Genomic DNA, 13,855 nt, shown 5'->3' with positions numbered 1-13,855 from the left:
GGTTTCTTGTATTTGTATTTTACTTATATTTATGCGGCTTCAGGAATTTACAGTGTTGTAAAGCCGGAATAAAAATAGCGAGGCTTTCTTTTTCTGCAGGATACAGCTTTTCTAGAAACTTGAGAGCAATATGCACTCCGCTTTGCAGTGATGTAGGATTTTCTGCAATGCCTATATATTCTGCCATAGCGAAATTGGCGAATAGTAGAAACAACATAAATTTCTGCTGTCTTATTTTGCTTGTTTTGGGTGTGAGGTCGCGCAGAAGTTGGAAGCTGTTTTTGCGCATTTTGTGAAGACGTACAGCAGTGGTAGAAAGGCTGCTGTAAAAGCTACTGCGACTACCTCACTGTTCTTTCTCGTTTATTATCACTGCAATGAACGGACTCGTGGCTCTCCAAGTGTTCTTCTGAACGCCGTTATGCGTTGTGTGCGCTCACCTCGCCTTTGTGCAATTTCACCTTGCCTGAGAAGGACAATCAAATGTACTGGAATGTCGTCATCGGTCATTCATTCTCCCAGACAGTGAGTCACATTACATCAAGTACAAAAAAAACGTAGCCTGCCTCGTGCAAAATAAATTTTAAAATATTACGACGCGTTCCCTGGTGTAGGTTTTTTGGAGTACCTGAAACCCTTATTGATGTGCGCGTAACAGCAGGGCGCTCGAAATTTGCCCTTTATGCTTGCCGGTGGTCAACTTTCACTGTCGCCCTGAATCCAATAACATTTTCTTCTAAGCACAATTTGAGCCCCTGACACATATACATCCACGTAGATTTGGTGAAACAATTAGCGGCTAAGGCGCGTGACAAGACGCCAATCATAGCGGCAGTCAGGTTATTCAACACACAGACATCAAATACCGGGAAACGGAGTGCATGCCAAGAGTGATCATTCACAGACATTTTAAGCCGCCAGGTTTTACGACTAGCCACGAAATCCGGATAATACCTTGATGTGGGACGTTATTGGTACATGAAAGCTGCAGCTGCAAGGCCAGAAAAGTTCAAGGAAAGGGGCTTACGTTTATTTCGCTGACGTCAAACTAGTCAACTCATTCCTTGTGACAAGCTAATTAGATCCGAGTGGAGATTTTTGAGTGACGTGCCTGCGCAACTAATTTCAGCAGTGATTGACTGCAGTCTTTGCCGAACCTCCGACATTTTCCATAAAAAGACCCCTAAGGACTGGTAACGCTCACATATCTCCTTTACCATGAATTGTTTCATGATGCAAGGTTTGGTCGTGCTTCTTGCCTTCGTAGCTTTTTCACAGGTGGGAGCAGGACCCGGTCCAAACAAGCTCCAGAGAGATGTTCCCGACGCTTTCAAGGTAAGAAAACGTCAAGTAGACTGGAAATCGCACATTGATTTGGAGGGTCGCGGTGGCGTTACTACATACCTAATTAGAAGACAGTAATATCAGAAAATGCATTACACATGCAAAAGTCCTTCTGTCCGTGCACGTCTTCTAGCTTACCTCTAGAAACACCAAATGGCGAAAATTCCTACAAGAGCCAGTACCAGTATTGCAACACAATTTGTACGTTGCTTCTTACTACGCACACGGTAATTTCGAACATGTTACACAACACTGATTCATATGCGAATAATGTGAATGATACGTATGCGAATGATTCATATGCGAACTGCACAAAGCACTACTTTTCTGTAAAATAGTTGTGTAGTATGAGGAACGACCTAAGTAAGAGATATGCACAATAGTAATTAGGAAATACGCCTAAAGATAGCATGAACATGTTCCCATGCTATACGATATCATTGGTTTTCTGGTTTTGCTACCGAAGATGATGTAAAAATATTAAGCATATTCTGTTAAATGGGCGTCGTGTTTTGTTCTTTAAACATATTTTCGTCTTTGTCATCAGTATCGTTCAATATGCCTTGATTAAGGGACCTACTTTTTACTATACTGACCGCCAACCAAAATACGTGTACTTTATGATCAAAACCGAAACATTTATGTAGCCTGGGAGAGTAATTTGGAGAACTGATTGTGAGCACGAACAATGTTAATAGCAAAAGTATGTTCGCAGCATTACTTCATAATATGGAGGCGATGCAATCAACCTCTTCCCATTTCTGCTACGCAGGGGCTGTGGTGATTAGAAATTTGCTTTAAAATACTTCAAAATGTAGTTGATAAGTCAAAATTGTAGGCATAAGGCCCATGTGCAAACTGTTAAAAACCTCATAAATAATAACCGCTACTAGTTTGTGTCATAGTTTTCTCCTTTCGACGAACCGATAATGTGTAAGTTTGAGTGTTTTCCGAGAAGACTGATCACGCGGCGAGCGTTAGTGTAACATGTTCTTTCTTATCCTATGAACGGAGCGAATAGTTGAATTGGTGTCTATTAAAATCTACGCGGCATCTTTTTCGATTGACCATGCTAACTTTCACGAGTGGGCTTGAAGACCAACACAGAGGGCACTCTGAGAACAGCCAAATGAAGAAAAGAAAGGGCTTTTGACGTGAGAAAAGAATAATCCGGTGTGATAACAAAGGTACCTTTTAACAAGCAGCATTGTGCGCATGAACTTTTGTAGTCAATAATAAAAGTGAAAACAGGGCATTCGAAGCTTTTAGAAATATTGTGCTGTGTGTCAGACAACACACCTACTCTATTGAAAATTAAAATGCTTACAGTATTTCATTTAAGGTCCATGACATCAGACGAAGGACGAGGAAAAAACGGCGTGAAATATTTCGCGGCACTGCGTTAGGATCCATGTTACTGCGACACGGGAACGCCATAATATCTGCGTTCATTCTTCTCAACATCTATTCGCAGAAAATGAGACAGCACAAACAGTCATTTAGGCAGTGTGAAACACATCATACAAAACCTATGATTTGGAAGCCTAAATTCCTCATATTCCATGTTTACTCCTATAAAAAATCAAGCAGCAGGTAAACAATATATTTTACGTGACATATATTATTCTCTACAATATATAATTTGAAATATTGAATTATGCAAGGACATTTATAACTAGGACAAAAAGTGGCGAAATTTTTTTCCATGAATTTATGAGTTGCGGTGAGTAAAATTGTCATGTTCTCTTTACCAATACCTGAAGTCCTCTTTTCAAATATTGCCTAATTTACAGGCGTTTGAAACTATTGAATACGGCGTTGCAATTAGTGACATCGACAATGACCAACGGTTGGAATGTCTGACGGTAATGCGCAAAGATTTGGACCCAGAGGCTAAGACAGTGACGTACGTCTGGTCGATCAACCAAGGACCCGAACAAAAGAGGTAAACGCCACCAATATAACCGGACATGTTTCCCTCTAAATATATTAAAAAAGGCACTGCTTGATGCACCGCTCAAAAAGTCACTTTGCACGTTTGCTAATTCCAGTATTAAAGCATCTCAGAAGGCGATATCCCTCCTCCTGCACTATGAGATAATCCTCTATGTCTTTTGCCTTACAATCGTGCTGTTTTGTCGAATTTTCTTCATATATAGATGTTGTGTATTCATAAATCATCTGCACAAAGGACAGAGTGTCGAGCTTTAAAAACTAACCTGGTCTTTCCACACCCTGTAGTCAGGTTCAAAATTACAGGCAAAGGGCACTGTTTTGCAGCAATTTTTACTCAAATGTTTACCCATCGGGGTGTCCCTGTAGCTAAGGCGTTGTGCTGCTGAGGCCAAAGACAGGCAGTCGATCCCGGCGGCGGCGGCTGCTTTTAAGATGCGCGCGGCAAGCGAAAACACCCTCGTATCGACCAGAAATGCGCTATCCTCAAGAAATAGTGGTTTCTGTGATGGAGAGCTTTTTGAAGGACATGAAGAGCGCCGAAGTGCTAGGTGTGGATGGCCTGAGGGGAAACACCCCTGTAGTGACTGTGCCATACGTGCGCAAGTTGTACCACCGCCTGAAAAAGGTCGGTGGCAAACATGGTATGCAGGTGATATTCTCGGCTCCTCAGGAGCTTTCGAAGATGGTGCGAAAGGTCAGTGAGCCATGCAATGAGCCCCTCTGCATCACGAAACATGGAACGAAGTTTGTGGAGTGCGCGACCGGTGCTGTTTACTACATATCTCTGGAATGCAAACGATGCTACGTCGGCCAAACCAGCAGGTGCCTCTATAATAGGTTGAGCGAGCACAGCGCAGCGCTGAGTGCGTAGATGGGGGCTGGCCACCTTGCTGACCATGGCCGCTGGTGCGAGGGCACGCCCAAATTCATGCAGACCAGCATCTCGTTGAGATGTAGTTCTAAACTGATTTGGAAGCGTTCGAGGCTTTTGTGATTAACAGGGAAGGCGAGAACTCCGTCAGTGCACAATCGTTGGTACTTTCAACCCAAGACATCTACTTTTTGGTGCGAGAAGGGGTGTCCCTTGAGTATGCCTAATCGGTGACTGGTGTGCACGGTTGTCGATAAAGATCATGTCCTGCAATATAACCATGCGTTGTTTGTGCTTCCATGTAAGTAGTGACAAGACCGAGAAGAAAGATTGCTGTGTTTCATTTCCATAGAATATAGTGTTTGTTTTTAAAATCATGTACACCCATGGTAAAATATTCCGGGGCAGGCGAGCGCGTGGCAAAATGCATCGCCGCGCCATCTCACATTACACTTCTGGTGTCAAGACATTGATGTCCGTGTATACGAACAGCCACGCTCGTTATCTTGTCGTTTTGTTCCCTTCAAGCCGGAATGCTATAACATTGAGCGTCTGGCGATGGGGGTCACTGTCTTTCTAACATGCCTCGCTCTCTCAGGCTTCGGCGGTGGAAGGTGAGGGTAAGTGGGCCTTGTCGCTCTGCCCCAAAACGACTCATCTTGCCCGTCCCGGTGACAAACCTATTTTAGCCTAAAATTGCAGTAGGTCGCTAACTAACAACGAGCACGCCAAAACGTGAAGGAAGAGCGGTGAGATATAGTTTATCGGAAAAAAGTGTAATTACATCGTTTTGAACATGTACTAAAACAGTTACTGACGAAAAAAAACGGCCGAAGAAATCGGCACTGTCGTGGATTTTACAAAAACAAAAACACATATATATATACATGTTTCCACACGCGCTCAATTGTTTGACACAAACACAGACCAAAAATTTTTTTAGACCAGGAAACAACACTATACCGTTTTTAAAACATAGATATCAAATTTTTGTTGCAATGGGTCTTTTGTCAGATACAAGCAGATAGAGCAAAGCCCGCTTCACCCTCGCTGTCCGACGCCGAAGCGTGGGCAAGCGAGATCTGTTGAGCACAAAAAGTGGACCCTAGCGGCAAGTTCTCAATGCTATCAGCTTAGTCAGTTGAAGCCTAGGTAAAGACAGGGCACTGTATGAATGTTGGACGCGCATACGAGCGGCGGTGTCTCGACACAAGAAGTGCAACGTCAGATGGCGCTGCGATGCATTTTGTCGTGGCTCGCGTGTACCGGCCTGTTTTGCGGCCGGGTGTACATGTATATGCTTGTTTTCTTGTCCCCTTTGCATAAACCGAGTTCAAGTCTAGCGGGGGTTTAGTCTTTCCCTTGATCGTCCTGTGTTAAAGTTCGTAGAAGTATGAGTTCATTATCGAGATTTCGATGCACGTTAAGATGCCGAGATGGTGAAGATTAATCCGGACCCATCCACTTCGGCCGGACTCACAACCCTAGCATCGGCGCGTTAAGTCCGTTTTATGTAGCTCTTATTTGCTTGCGAATTCCAGCTGCGGCCCCACTCATGCGGCAAAAACGACCTATTCTGGTTCCTACCGAAACTAAGAAAATGCGTCCTTCTGCTGGACAACGGCCGCTGCAGCTGCGACCTCGTAGAAAAATTCGCACAACGTAGAGCGGGCTTGACACCCCACCATCAATCATTCGTAGTGCAGGATTACGTTATTGGTACACATTAAGACCTCACGTGTGTCGACAAGAATACTTTCGTCGTTATCTGAGTACTGCCCACACTGAAGTTCATGAAAATAGTAATTATCCAATCTCCAAATGTTCCTACACTTATCAAAAACATTTGTTTTTTTTTTATTTTACGCAGCTTGGTGTTGCCGTGCTACCGCACTTCGCCTCCTATCTACTGTGGCAGCGCCATAGAATGGCCCGTCTCAGTAGATATTGCAGAGACATTGTTATATTCAGTAGTCTCGTAGACTTCTAGAAAGCTAATTGGCATAACGCTATGTTAAAGTCAGTTTTACTGTCAAACGCTTCCTTTTGCCTGCAATTTTGGCACAAATCCAAGCAGCTAATCCAATAAGAACCAAAGCCGCAAGCTGGCTAAAATTTGTTGACCAACAAACAACCAGCAAATCCATACAGAAGAAACCCTGTGCATGTTACGCAGATGCGCACTCCATTCTTTAAATATGCGGTTGAAAAAGGTTACGCTAACGCCCCATGGTTTACGCTGGCTGGAAGTGGGGACATAGCGATGAAATCGCGTTTTTGCTCGGAAACTTCACCGACTGCACAGGTATTTTAACACTGAATTACCACAAAACACAAAAAGTACTGTGTGACGACGTTTTTTTTTTTAACACGGACAGTGATTTAGCCTTATCTTTTATAAAGCGCCAACTCGCGGTTGCGGACATGTGAACGAAACGAACATATTAACTTTTTATCTTCCTCAGTGTACACAGGGCAGCATTTAAAAGTGCTACTAATATTTATAACAAAATAAACTACAAAACCCCCTAAATTTTCACACTTAGCAAGACTGAAAACGAAAAGCGGGTTTTCTTAATTAAAACAATAACCACTACTCATGGTTGCCTAGTTAAAAAGTTGTTTAAAATTTTCCATGTTTATCGGTCTACGATTTCTGATGGTTTTCACGGGTTTTCGCAAGCGAGGAGCTCGCGACGTGCTTATATATATTGATGTAGGCACTCTGTTCCCCTTCAAAATGTGAAATGTCAGTCAACCTATTTTACTCTTAAAATATTACTCCGTACTGACAAGTTTATCCTAAAGTGACCTCCCAAAAACCATAGTTTCGACAGGAATCGTAATAATTAGCAAAGGAAAGAATCGGGGATAACTGTAGACCATGAGGTTTTGCAATAGTAGTTCAGAGGCTATTATTTTAACACTGCTGACATACGTGACAAATTTTGTTGAAGGCTGAATCGATATGGACAATCCGGACTTTGCCATGGCGTTACATTGATCGCAACTACATTCTACACATTGTGGGAACACTCCAACTTTACACTTTCTTGCTAATCTACGCTACCTTATTTTTGCCTCTACGTTTCAACTGCATGGATTTGATTGATTGTGGGGTTTAACGCGCCGACGCAACGCAGGCGATGAGGCGCGCCGTAGTGGAGGGCTCCGGATTAATTTTGACCACCTGGGCATCTTTATCGTGCGCCGAAATCTCGTACACACGGGCGTTTTTGCTTTTCGCCTCCATCAGAAAAGCGGCCGCCGCGGCCGGGAATCGAACCCGCGACCTCGTGCTCAGCAGCGCAACGCCTTAGCCACTGAGCCACCGCGGCGGGTTTCAACTGCATGGACGTATAGCCCTTGCTCGTCTTTTTTTGCATATTTGCAGATTGGGTTGTATTTTTTTGATCGACTCAAATGTTCTTAAATCTTTATAAATTTCAGTCTTTTTTATCCACCTTAGAGCCGTAAAATGCTGTTTTTCTTCCGTATTTCTAGTTCTACCAGTCACTAACAGAAGGATTACGATGATTGTTGCGCCGTGAATCTCTCACTTCCAGGTTTGTTGAAATCAAGGGCGAAGTTGTCCTTACCTGCGCAATTTTACTTAATAATGTCCCACCTATCGCTCTTTTGCATTGTTAACATTTTGTTAAGAAGCCTCAAGGCAAACTCGCGATGTTAAAATGTTTCGGCTCTGGCCGTAATTAATAGTAACTGACGCTGAGTACTGAAACTGCGTGAAATTTGTTTGTCTTTTTCAAACAGTCCGAGTTAAAACCTACACCAATCGTTGCATATAGAGAATTTGTCCATTTCCACTACCTGACTGATGTGTCCTCAATGAAGCCCAGCTCACCGCCTTCTGATTGAAGAGCATCAAATAAAGCTTCTTTAATATTTTATTGATAAAGTTTTACGATACGCAAAATTTTTAATCTGGTCTTTTTCAGAAAGCATTACGCTTTTCACTATACACTGGGAGACTCGCCGGACACTGCAAATTTCACTGTTGGAAAAGGTAAGATAAAGGCTTTGGTTGCTAGAATTCCACTTTTCTGCAAATGTGTTCCGCAAGCTCGCAAATCTGCGAGTGCCTGTTTCAAGTGACACAGTCGTACGTTTTTACCGTCTGACCATTCGTGCCTAGCGAAAATATATAAAATCAACGGAATAAAAAATTAATAGAGAAATGCGGCCGTGTAGTGCACTGGCACAGCCTTTTTTGCGTTCAGTAGATAAGTATTGGGCTATAAGCATAAGCATTTTGCTGTTTGCCTTCTGCCGCAACAATAAGTATTGTCCTACAATGCACAGCACAGTATTTGCGACGACAAAATTAATTGCGCTGCAGAAAAAGCGCTGCTAATGTCAAATACAGATACACTGAGCTGTTTCGTACTACCATTTTGTGAACGTACCCGCTCCTAATCAAGAAAGGTAGCCATATCGTACGATTCATTGAAGGAGGCGTCCCAAAATTTGCTCTTCTACTGTTGTAGCTGGCCCAGCCCCGCCAGAAACTGCGCAAAAAGAGATAACTTCTCAACCTTTCCCCATGTAGTTCTTTTGAATTCACGCGACATCTCGGCGGTTTTTTTTACTAACGCACGCACAACACATATTGGCGTAGTCCCGAAATTTGGGTATAGTTCGCCTTCGAAATAACTCTCTGCTGGGGAATTCAGAACGCCTTCAGCAAAAGTTCGGTATGCAGCCTCATTGCAAAAATTAGGGCGAAGGGCAAAGCTTGCTTATATGCAGCGATTAATCAACGCTAAACATCAGGTAATTACTTTTTGTTCAGCAGATATGTTGAAGCAGCAACACAGTATCGCCACAACCATTGTTGAGTGCCCTTGTCTACGAATAAGAATGCACTGTGTTCTGCAGGGCCCAACACACAGATCCTGAGACGATCGTCCGAGACGACAACAAGCGGTTTTGATTCTACACCTTAAATGAACACGAACTGCCCAGCCAGGGCTATGCCGTATCGCTCGCCAACACCACCAAAAAACGTGATTGTAAGACATCGGAAACGGTTTAACGGGTGTGACCACTACAAGGATGTTTTTTGGTATCCCATGGTCCACAGCCATTCTGCTATTCATGTCTTAGTGTTGAGATAAACGCTTCTGGCATCGTCCGCAATCATGACGTCAAACAGAATGGTAAATAGAAAATTTTTGGTGAACAAAAAATTCTGATGTAAGGTCACATAACATGGCGTGCTTCTGCCAACATCCAAACACAATGTGTGTCTGTGGATTTATTTCTGTTCGACCAGCATCATGCTCCTGGCGCCAATTACAGATCGGTAGCGTGAACCGGATGATTATAAAAATCCGAATAAATTGTACGGAAATTACGGTTGCGGTATACGCGATAGACACATCATCACTCTTTCCTGGGAGTCATGTGGGTAGGAAGGCCGGTATTCATTCATACGCTGGTATGTGCCCGTACGACGCTGCCCTTTCCTGTGAAAACGGGTATCCAGCGGCCTTACGTTCGTATTTGCTGTGAACGGCATCATCCAGTGTCTTAAAGTCAGCCCTGCGATGGCCCGCGGTATCTAACTCTTACTCAAAGATTAACGCACAATACGTTTCAGTGCTGAGCGTAATGGTACGCGAAACCTTCAGGTCATGTTGCTTGAAAGTGAATTTGGGCCAAACAACGTACACACTGCTATGAAATCACCTTTGCCAACCTCAAGTACAGCGAGACGCAGACGCCTTTTTCCTACTTCTAATTTCGTTTTGATGTCGACATAGCAACCACACGTCTCGCAATCTAACGCTAGGGAATTCGCCAAGAATGTTGACAGCTCTGACAGCGGCCAATGAATGATCCTTCAAGACCGATTTAGTCGTGCCATTACATCCACACCCTATTCTCACACATTCACTGCGTTGTACTCTTCAGGGGTCAGTACCCCTCCCGTCGAAAATGGAAGAGGAATTATGAATTCACAAAAGGTACGGCTGCAACCGGCTACCCACACTTGTACTTTCGCACATGTAACGATGTTCCTAGGTTTCTCTTCGATTTTCTTAAACCCACATGTTCTTACTTGGGCATTGAATAATTCCCCAGAGGCAATGCCAAAACAAGTTTTTTGTTGTGTTTCAATATGGTCTGGCTTCATACATTGCGCCTTCGTAGTATCTTTTGAGAGCAGCACGCCAGCAGAAATGCTCAACCCACATCAAAATGTATCGGTGGTGCAGGCTTGCCCGCAGAACTTGGCTACACGACGTCTAGCAACCAAAAAGCTGTTACTGTGCCCAAACTGGGTTTGAAGCCGAATTCTCCTTCTCTCCCTATTCGAAAATATTTCAACTTCCTAAATACTCCTCGATTCTGAACATGCGGTCACGTGTTCTCAGGAGAACATATTGATGTGACTGTGCCTATCGTATCGTAATTTCTTTCGCAGATAACACGGTGGAAGTGAAGCGGGTCAGGTACAGTGACTACGAGAACTGCGTGATAACAGAAAGCTCGCACTTTGTTGAACGTAAGTCTCACAGTCTTGCATTGCTCAAAGGATCACTGGGGAAATCTTTTCTCCGTAGTTATTTTTACCGTATTCGTGGAAAATTCTGAGACAGGCCTAAAATCACCATCGCCCTCTCTTTGAATGTGTTAATAAAGAGAAAACATCTCATAAGGGTTATTGCACATAATCCTGGATCAAAAGTTTCTGCTACGGCAGGTTGTGGAGGTGGCCGAATGCAAAAGAAGGCGGGGACTTGACGCAACCTTGTGGTGCTGGTGGTACCATTGAGATGCCTATACCCAATCAGGGGGATTGGCCAGAAAATAGGCGCCTTTCCGAAAAAAGCTGTAGGTTTGGAGGTAAACTAAATTTATTTAAAGATTAGGATGGATTACCATTTTATGACTAGAGAAATGTAGTGAGGGATTATGAACATGAGTAAAAAAATAAAAACACCATTGCATGAAACTTAGAAAGTAAGAATAACAAAGGGAGAGAGTGGCGCAGACGAAGCAGTGGGCAATGTGCGCATAGGTATGACTGGGGAATGTAGCAGGGCCAAATCATGGCTAACATGGCAGACGGCCCGAATCTTGAATTAATGAGTGTAACGCCCGGCAAACATCCCCGTGGCAGAATCCCAGTTCTTTCGCCGTGAATGACAAAATCAGTGTAGCAGTCATTGGGAGATTTACCTGGTTACATGTGTCTTCCAAGTACCATCGTCTTATAGACGAGAAGTGTTGGCAGAACAAGAATAAGTGGTCGAATGTTTCTGCTTAGTTGCACAATGCGCGTAGTGGCGACAGGGTCAGACTACAGTGGTGCAAGTAGAAGTTTAAATATGGCAATCGACAGCAAATCCTAGTAAGAATCACTTCGCAAGCTCGCCACTGGCTTATGCTTCAATTCCATGAGTACAGAAAGTGCTCGGCCTCCGAACCTTTGCAAAGAGAATCAGGCATACTTTGAAGTAAGCACAGCCTACGAAGCGAGACGAAGGGATTAGACTAATGGGCGGCAGGGCCTCCACTACTGAACCACCGAATGATATTCCCGCCAGAGCATCCCCCGATTCATTAGGCCAGATAGCTGCATGTCGAGGTATCCAAACCAAATGAAGCTCTCGCAGGGAGGAAAGCGATACAGAAGCAAGATCTCGACGTAGGGAGGATGATGTTGAGGAAATAAGTGAATAACACACAGTAAATAAATTCGCGAGTATTATTGCCTGTTGTTGAGAAGAACCAAGCTTCCGAAGTTCAGAGACTAATACGAAAAATTTTGAGGGGAAAGAAGTAATAAAACTACGTGACCGGAGGGAAAAGCCCAATCCAGACCGCGAGAAAAAATACTCCTGCCTGCTTTCCCCTTACGGACACAGGCATCGGTTGCTATAATGGCGTGAACAGGGAAACCATTCGGATTATATTTTAGGAGGCCTGTTAAAAGCTTTATCATCGTCTTCATTCTCTGTTTTGTATTTTTAGTTGCAACTATGTGACTAAAAGCCTTGGCCCTTGCGACAACCTTATATGGGCCTAACATTAGGTGGTCAGAAGCAAAACAGTGCGGTACCAAGCAACGTCAAACTAACAGAAAGCGAAGCTGCTGCTCTGCTTGATGAAGCCAGAATGCAAAGCTTAACGATTGCCCCAAGTTTAGGATCACGCGTGCTTCATTTTCCTTCTGTCGCCAAACGCACGTATACAAAACCTTGCGTGGCTACTTCAAAAGTTGCAGGCCTCATTCACTCACTGGAAATCAGTAGCTGTCTGTAATGCACGTATCCAAGTCAAAAGTGACAACGCATTCACTAGATATATCTCAGTAATCTAGGGCTTTCGACCTTCGCGGAGTTCGTAATGTGGCTTCATCCAGGATGATGGGGACCATGGGTTCAATTTTCATGTATAAAAAAAATTAAAAAAGTAATTTCAACTCACTTCCTCCGTTTTGTAAAGAAGATTTCTTGAGGAAAATCGTTTCTCTCCGAGTACTTCGTGACACGATTTCCACATTCCTTCTGCTGTCGGTCACTTTTTGTGATTTTTCTTTTCCATGCCAAGCCGGTAATCTAACGGTTTCGCAATGTTCTGGGCCACAGGACATATCACTCCTGTCTAGACCCATTAAAGGAGATATTTTCGCCCATTTAACCGCCTTGAGTGCAAGCAAAAGGCGTAGCGGTTGTCACTAAATCTCTGTCATGAAGTTTTTTTCTGAGGTTTTTCAATTTTTGATATGTAATAGAATTGATGCTCATATAAACATATGGTTTGAACATTTATCTAAAATTGGCTAAGCAAATATCGAGCACACTAACTCGGCTAAAGATATTTTGAAATTATCATTCGGAATTCCGAAAAATAAATTGGAACTTTAGTACTTTGAAATCCCCAGAGCGCACGCGCTTGCATTTCCTCTGGCGGGAACGTTTTAAGCTCGGAACGTCTGTATTTTTCCGCCACTGAAACGCAAACAACGCTGGCCAGTAAAGTAAGCGACTCCCCACAAATCGCTGAACCTTTTTCTTGCCTTCGAACTATTGATGCAACGTTCACAAAAAACTATTACCTCTCTTTTTTACCAGAAAATGTGTGTTACTCTCTAGCCTTAAGTAAAATGTCTGGCAACGAACTAAATATTCCGCATCTTTAACTAATGCACGTTATACCTGTCGCCTGTCCGCGTACGCAGAGTGCACCTTGTGGGTTACGAAGGACGTGGTGGACCAGGTGCCACAGAACTGCATCGAGCAGTTCGCTGACATCTGCGGAGAGGCTGTGAATCTTCGTTCCAGCAATATCTGCGAGGACGACTACACCGACACCGAAGATGACGACATTTAAGAGCACCATTACGGCCGACCTTATTAGTCATTTTTCCTACGGTCGCCTGTTTGTAGCTGTACCATTTCTAGAGAAAATAATCTGGCCCGGTGGCGGCAAACAAATTTCTTTTGCACACAATGTGCGTCCTCTTCCCTGTATGAGAACAAATAAAAACATTTTACTGTGAAAAAAAGAAATAAAATGAAAACAAAACCAGTGACCTTCCACACTAAAAAACCGTAAACAGCGAAGATGGGCACACTGCGAGCCGTGCTCGTAAGGAAACACGAATGTTTGCGATTTTGCGATATAGCATACGTTTCAGCTAATTAGTTT

At 43.5% G+C, this 13,855-nt stretch overlaps 1 protein-coding gene across 1 annotated transcript; it reads left to right on the top strand.

Moving 5' to 3' along the window:
* The first annotated feature begins 1,203 nt into the window (after nt 1–1,203).
* On the top strand, nt 1,204–13,631 carry LOC144145667 (uncharacterized). The gene is made up of 5 exons (XM_077677333.1): nt 1,204–1,335; nt 3,138–3,289; nt 8,131–8,198; nt 10,623–10,703; nt 13,386–13,631. The coding sequence occupies exons 1-5, from the start codon at nt 1,219–1,221 to the stop codon at nt 13,535–13,537; spliced, it is 570 nt and encodes a 189-aa protein (XP_077533459.1). The 5' UTR covers nt 1,204–1,218; the 3' UTR covers nt 13,538–13,631.
* Nucleotides 13,632–13,855: the final 224 nt, after the last annotated feature.

This window comes from Haemaphysalis longicornis, unplaced genomic scaffold (assembly GCF_048455015.1).
Source record: "Haemaphysalis longicornis isolate Haplotype H1 unplaced genomic scaffold, Haemaphysalis longicornis Haplotype H1 scaffold_7, whole genome shotgun sequence".
Classification (NCBI taxonomy): Eukaryota; Metazoa; Arthropoda; class Arachnida; order Ixodida; family Ixodidae; genus Haemaphysalis; species Haemaphysalis longicornis.
This window is presented reverse-complemented; position numbering and strand designations above follow the sequence as displayed.

Bases quoted from the DNA above. Each gene is read 5' to 3' on its own strand.
- LOC144145667 (XM_077677333.1), top strand. From the start codon at position 1,219: ATGAATTGTTTCATGATGCAAGGTTTGGTCGTGCTTCTTGCCTTCGTA. The intron at 8,199-10,622 runs GTAAGATAAAGG...TTTCTTTCGCAG, and splicing joins AAATTTCACTGTTGGAAAAG to ATAACACGGTGGAAGTGAAG. The intron at 10,704-13,385 runs GTAAGTCTCACA...CCGCGTACGCAG, and splicing joins AAGCTCGCACTTTGTTGAAC to AGTGCACCTTGTGGGTTACG.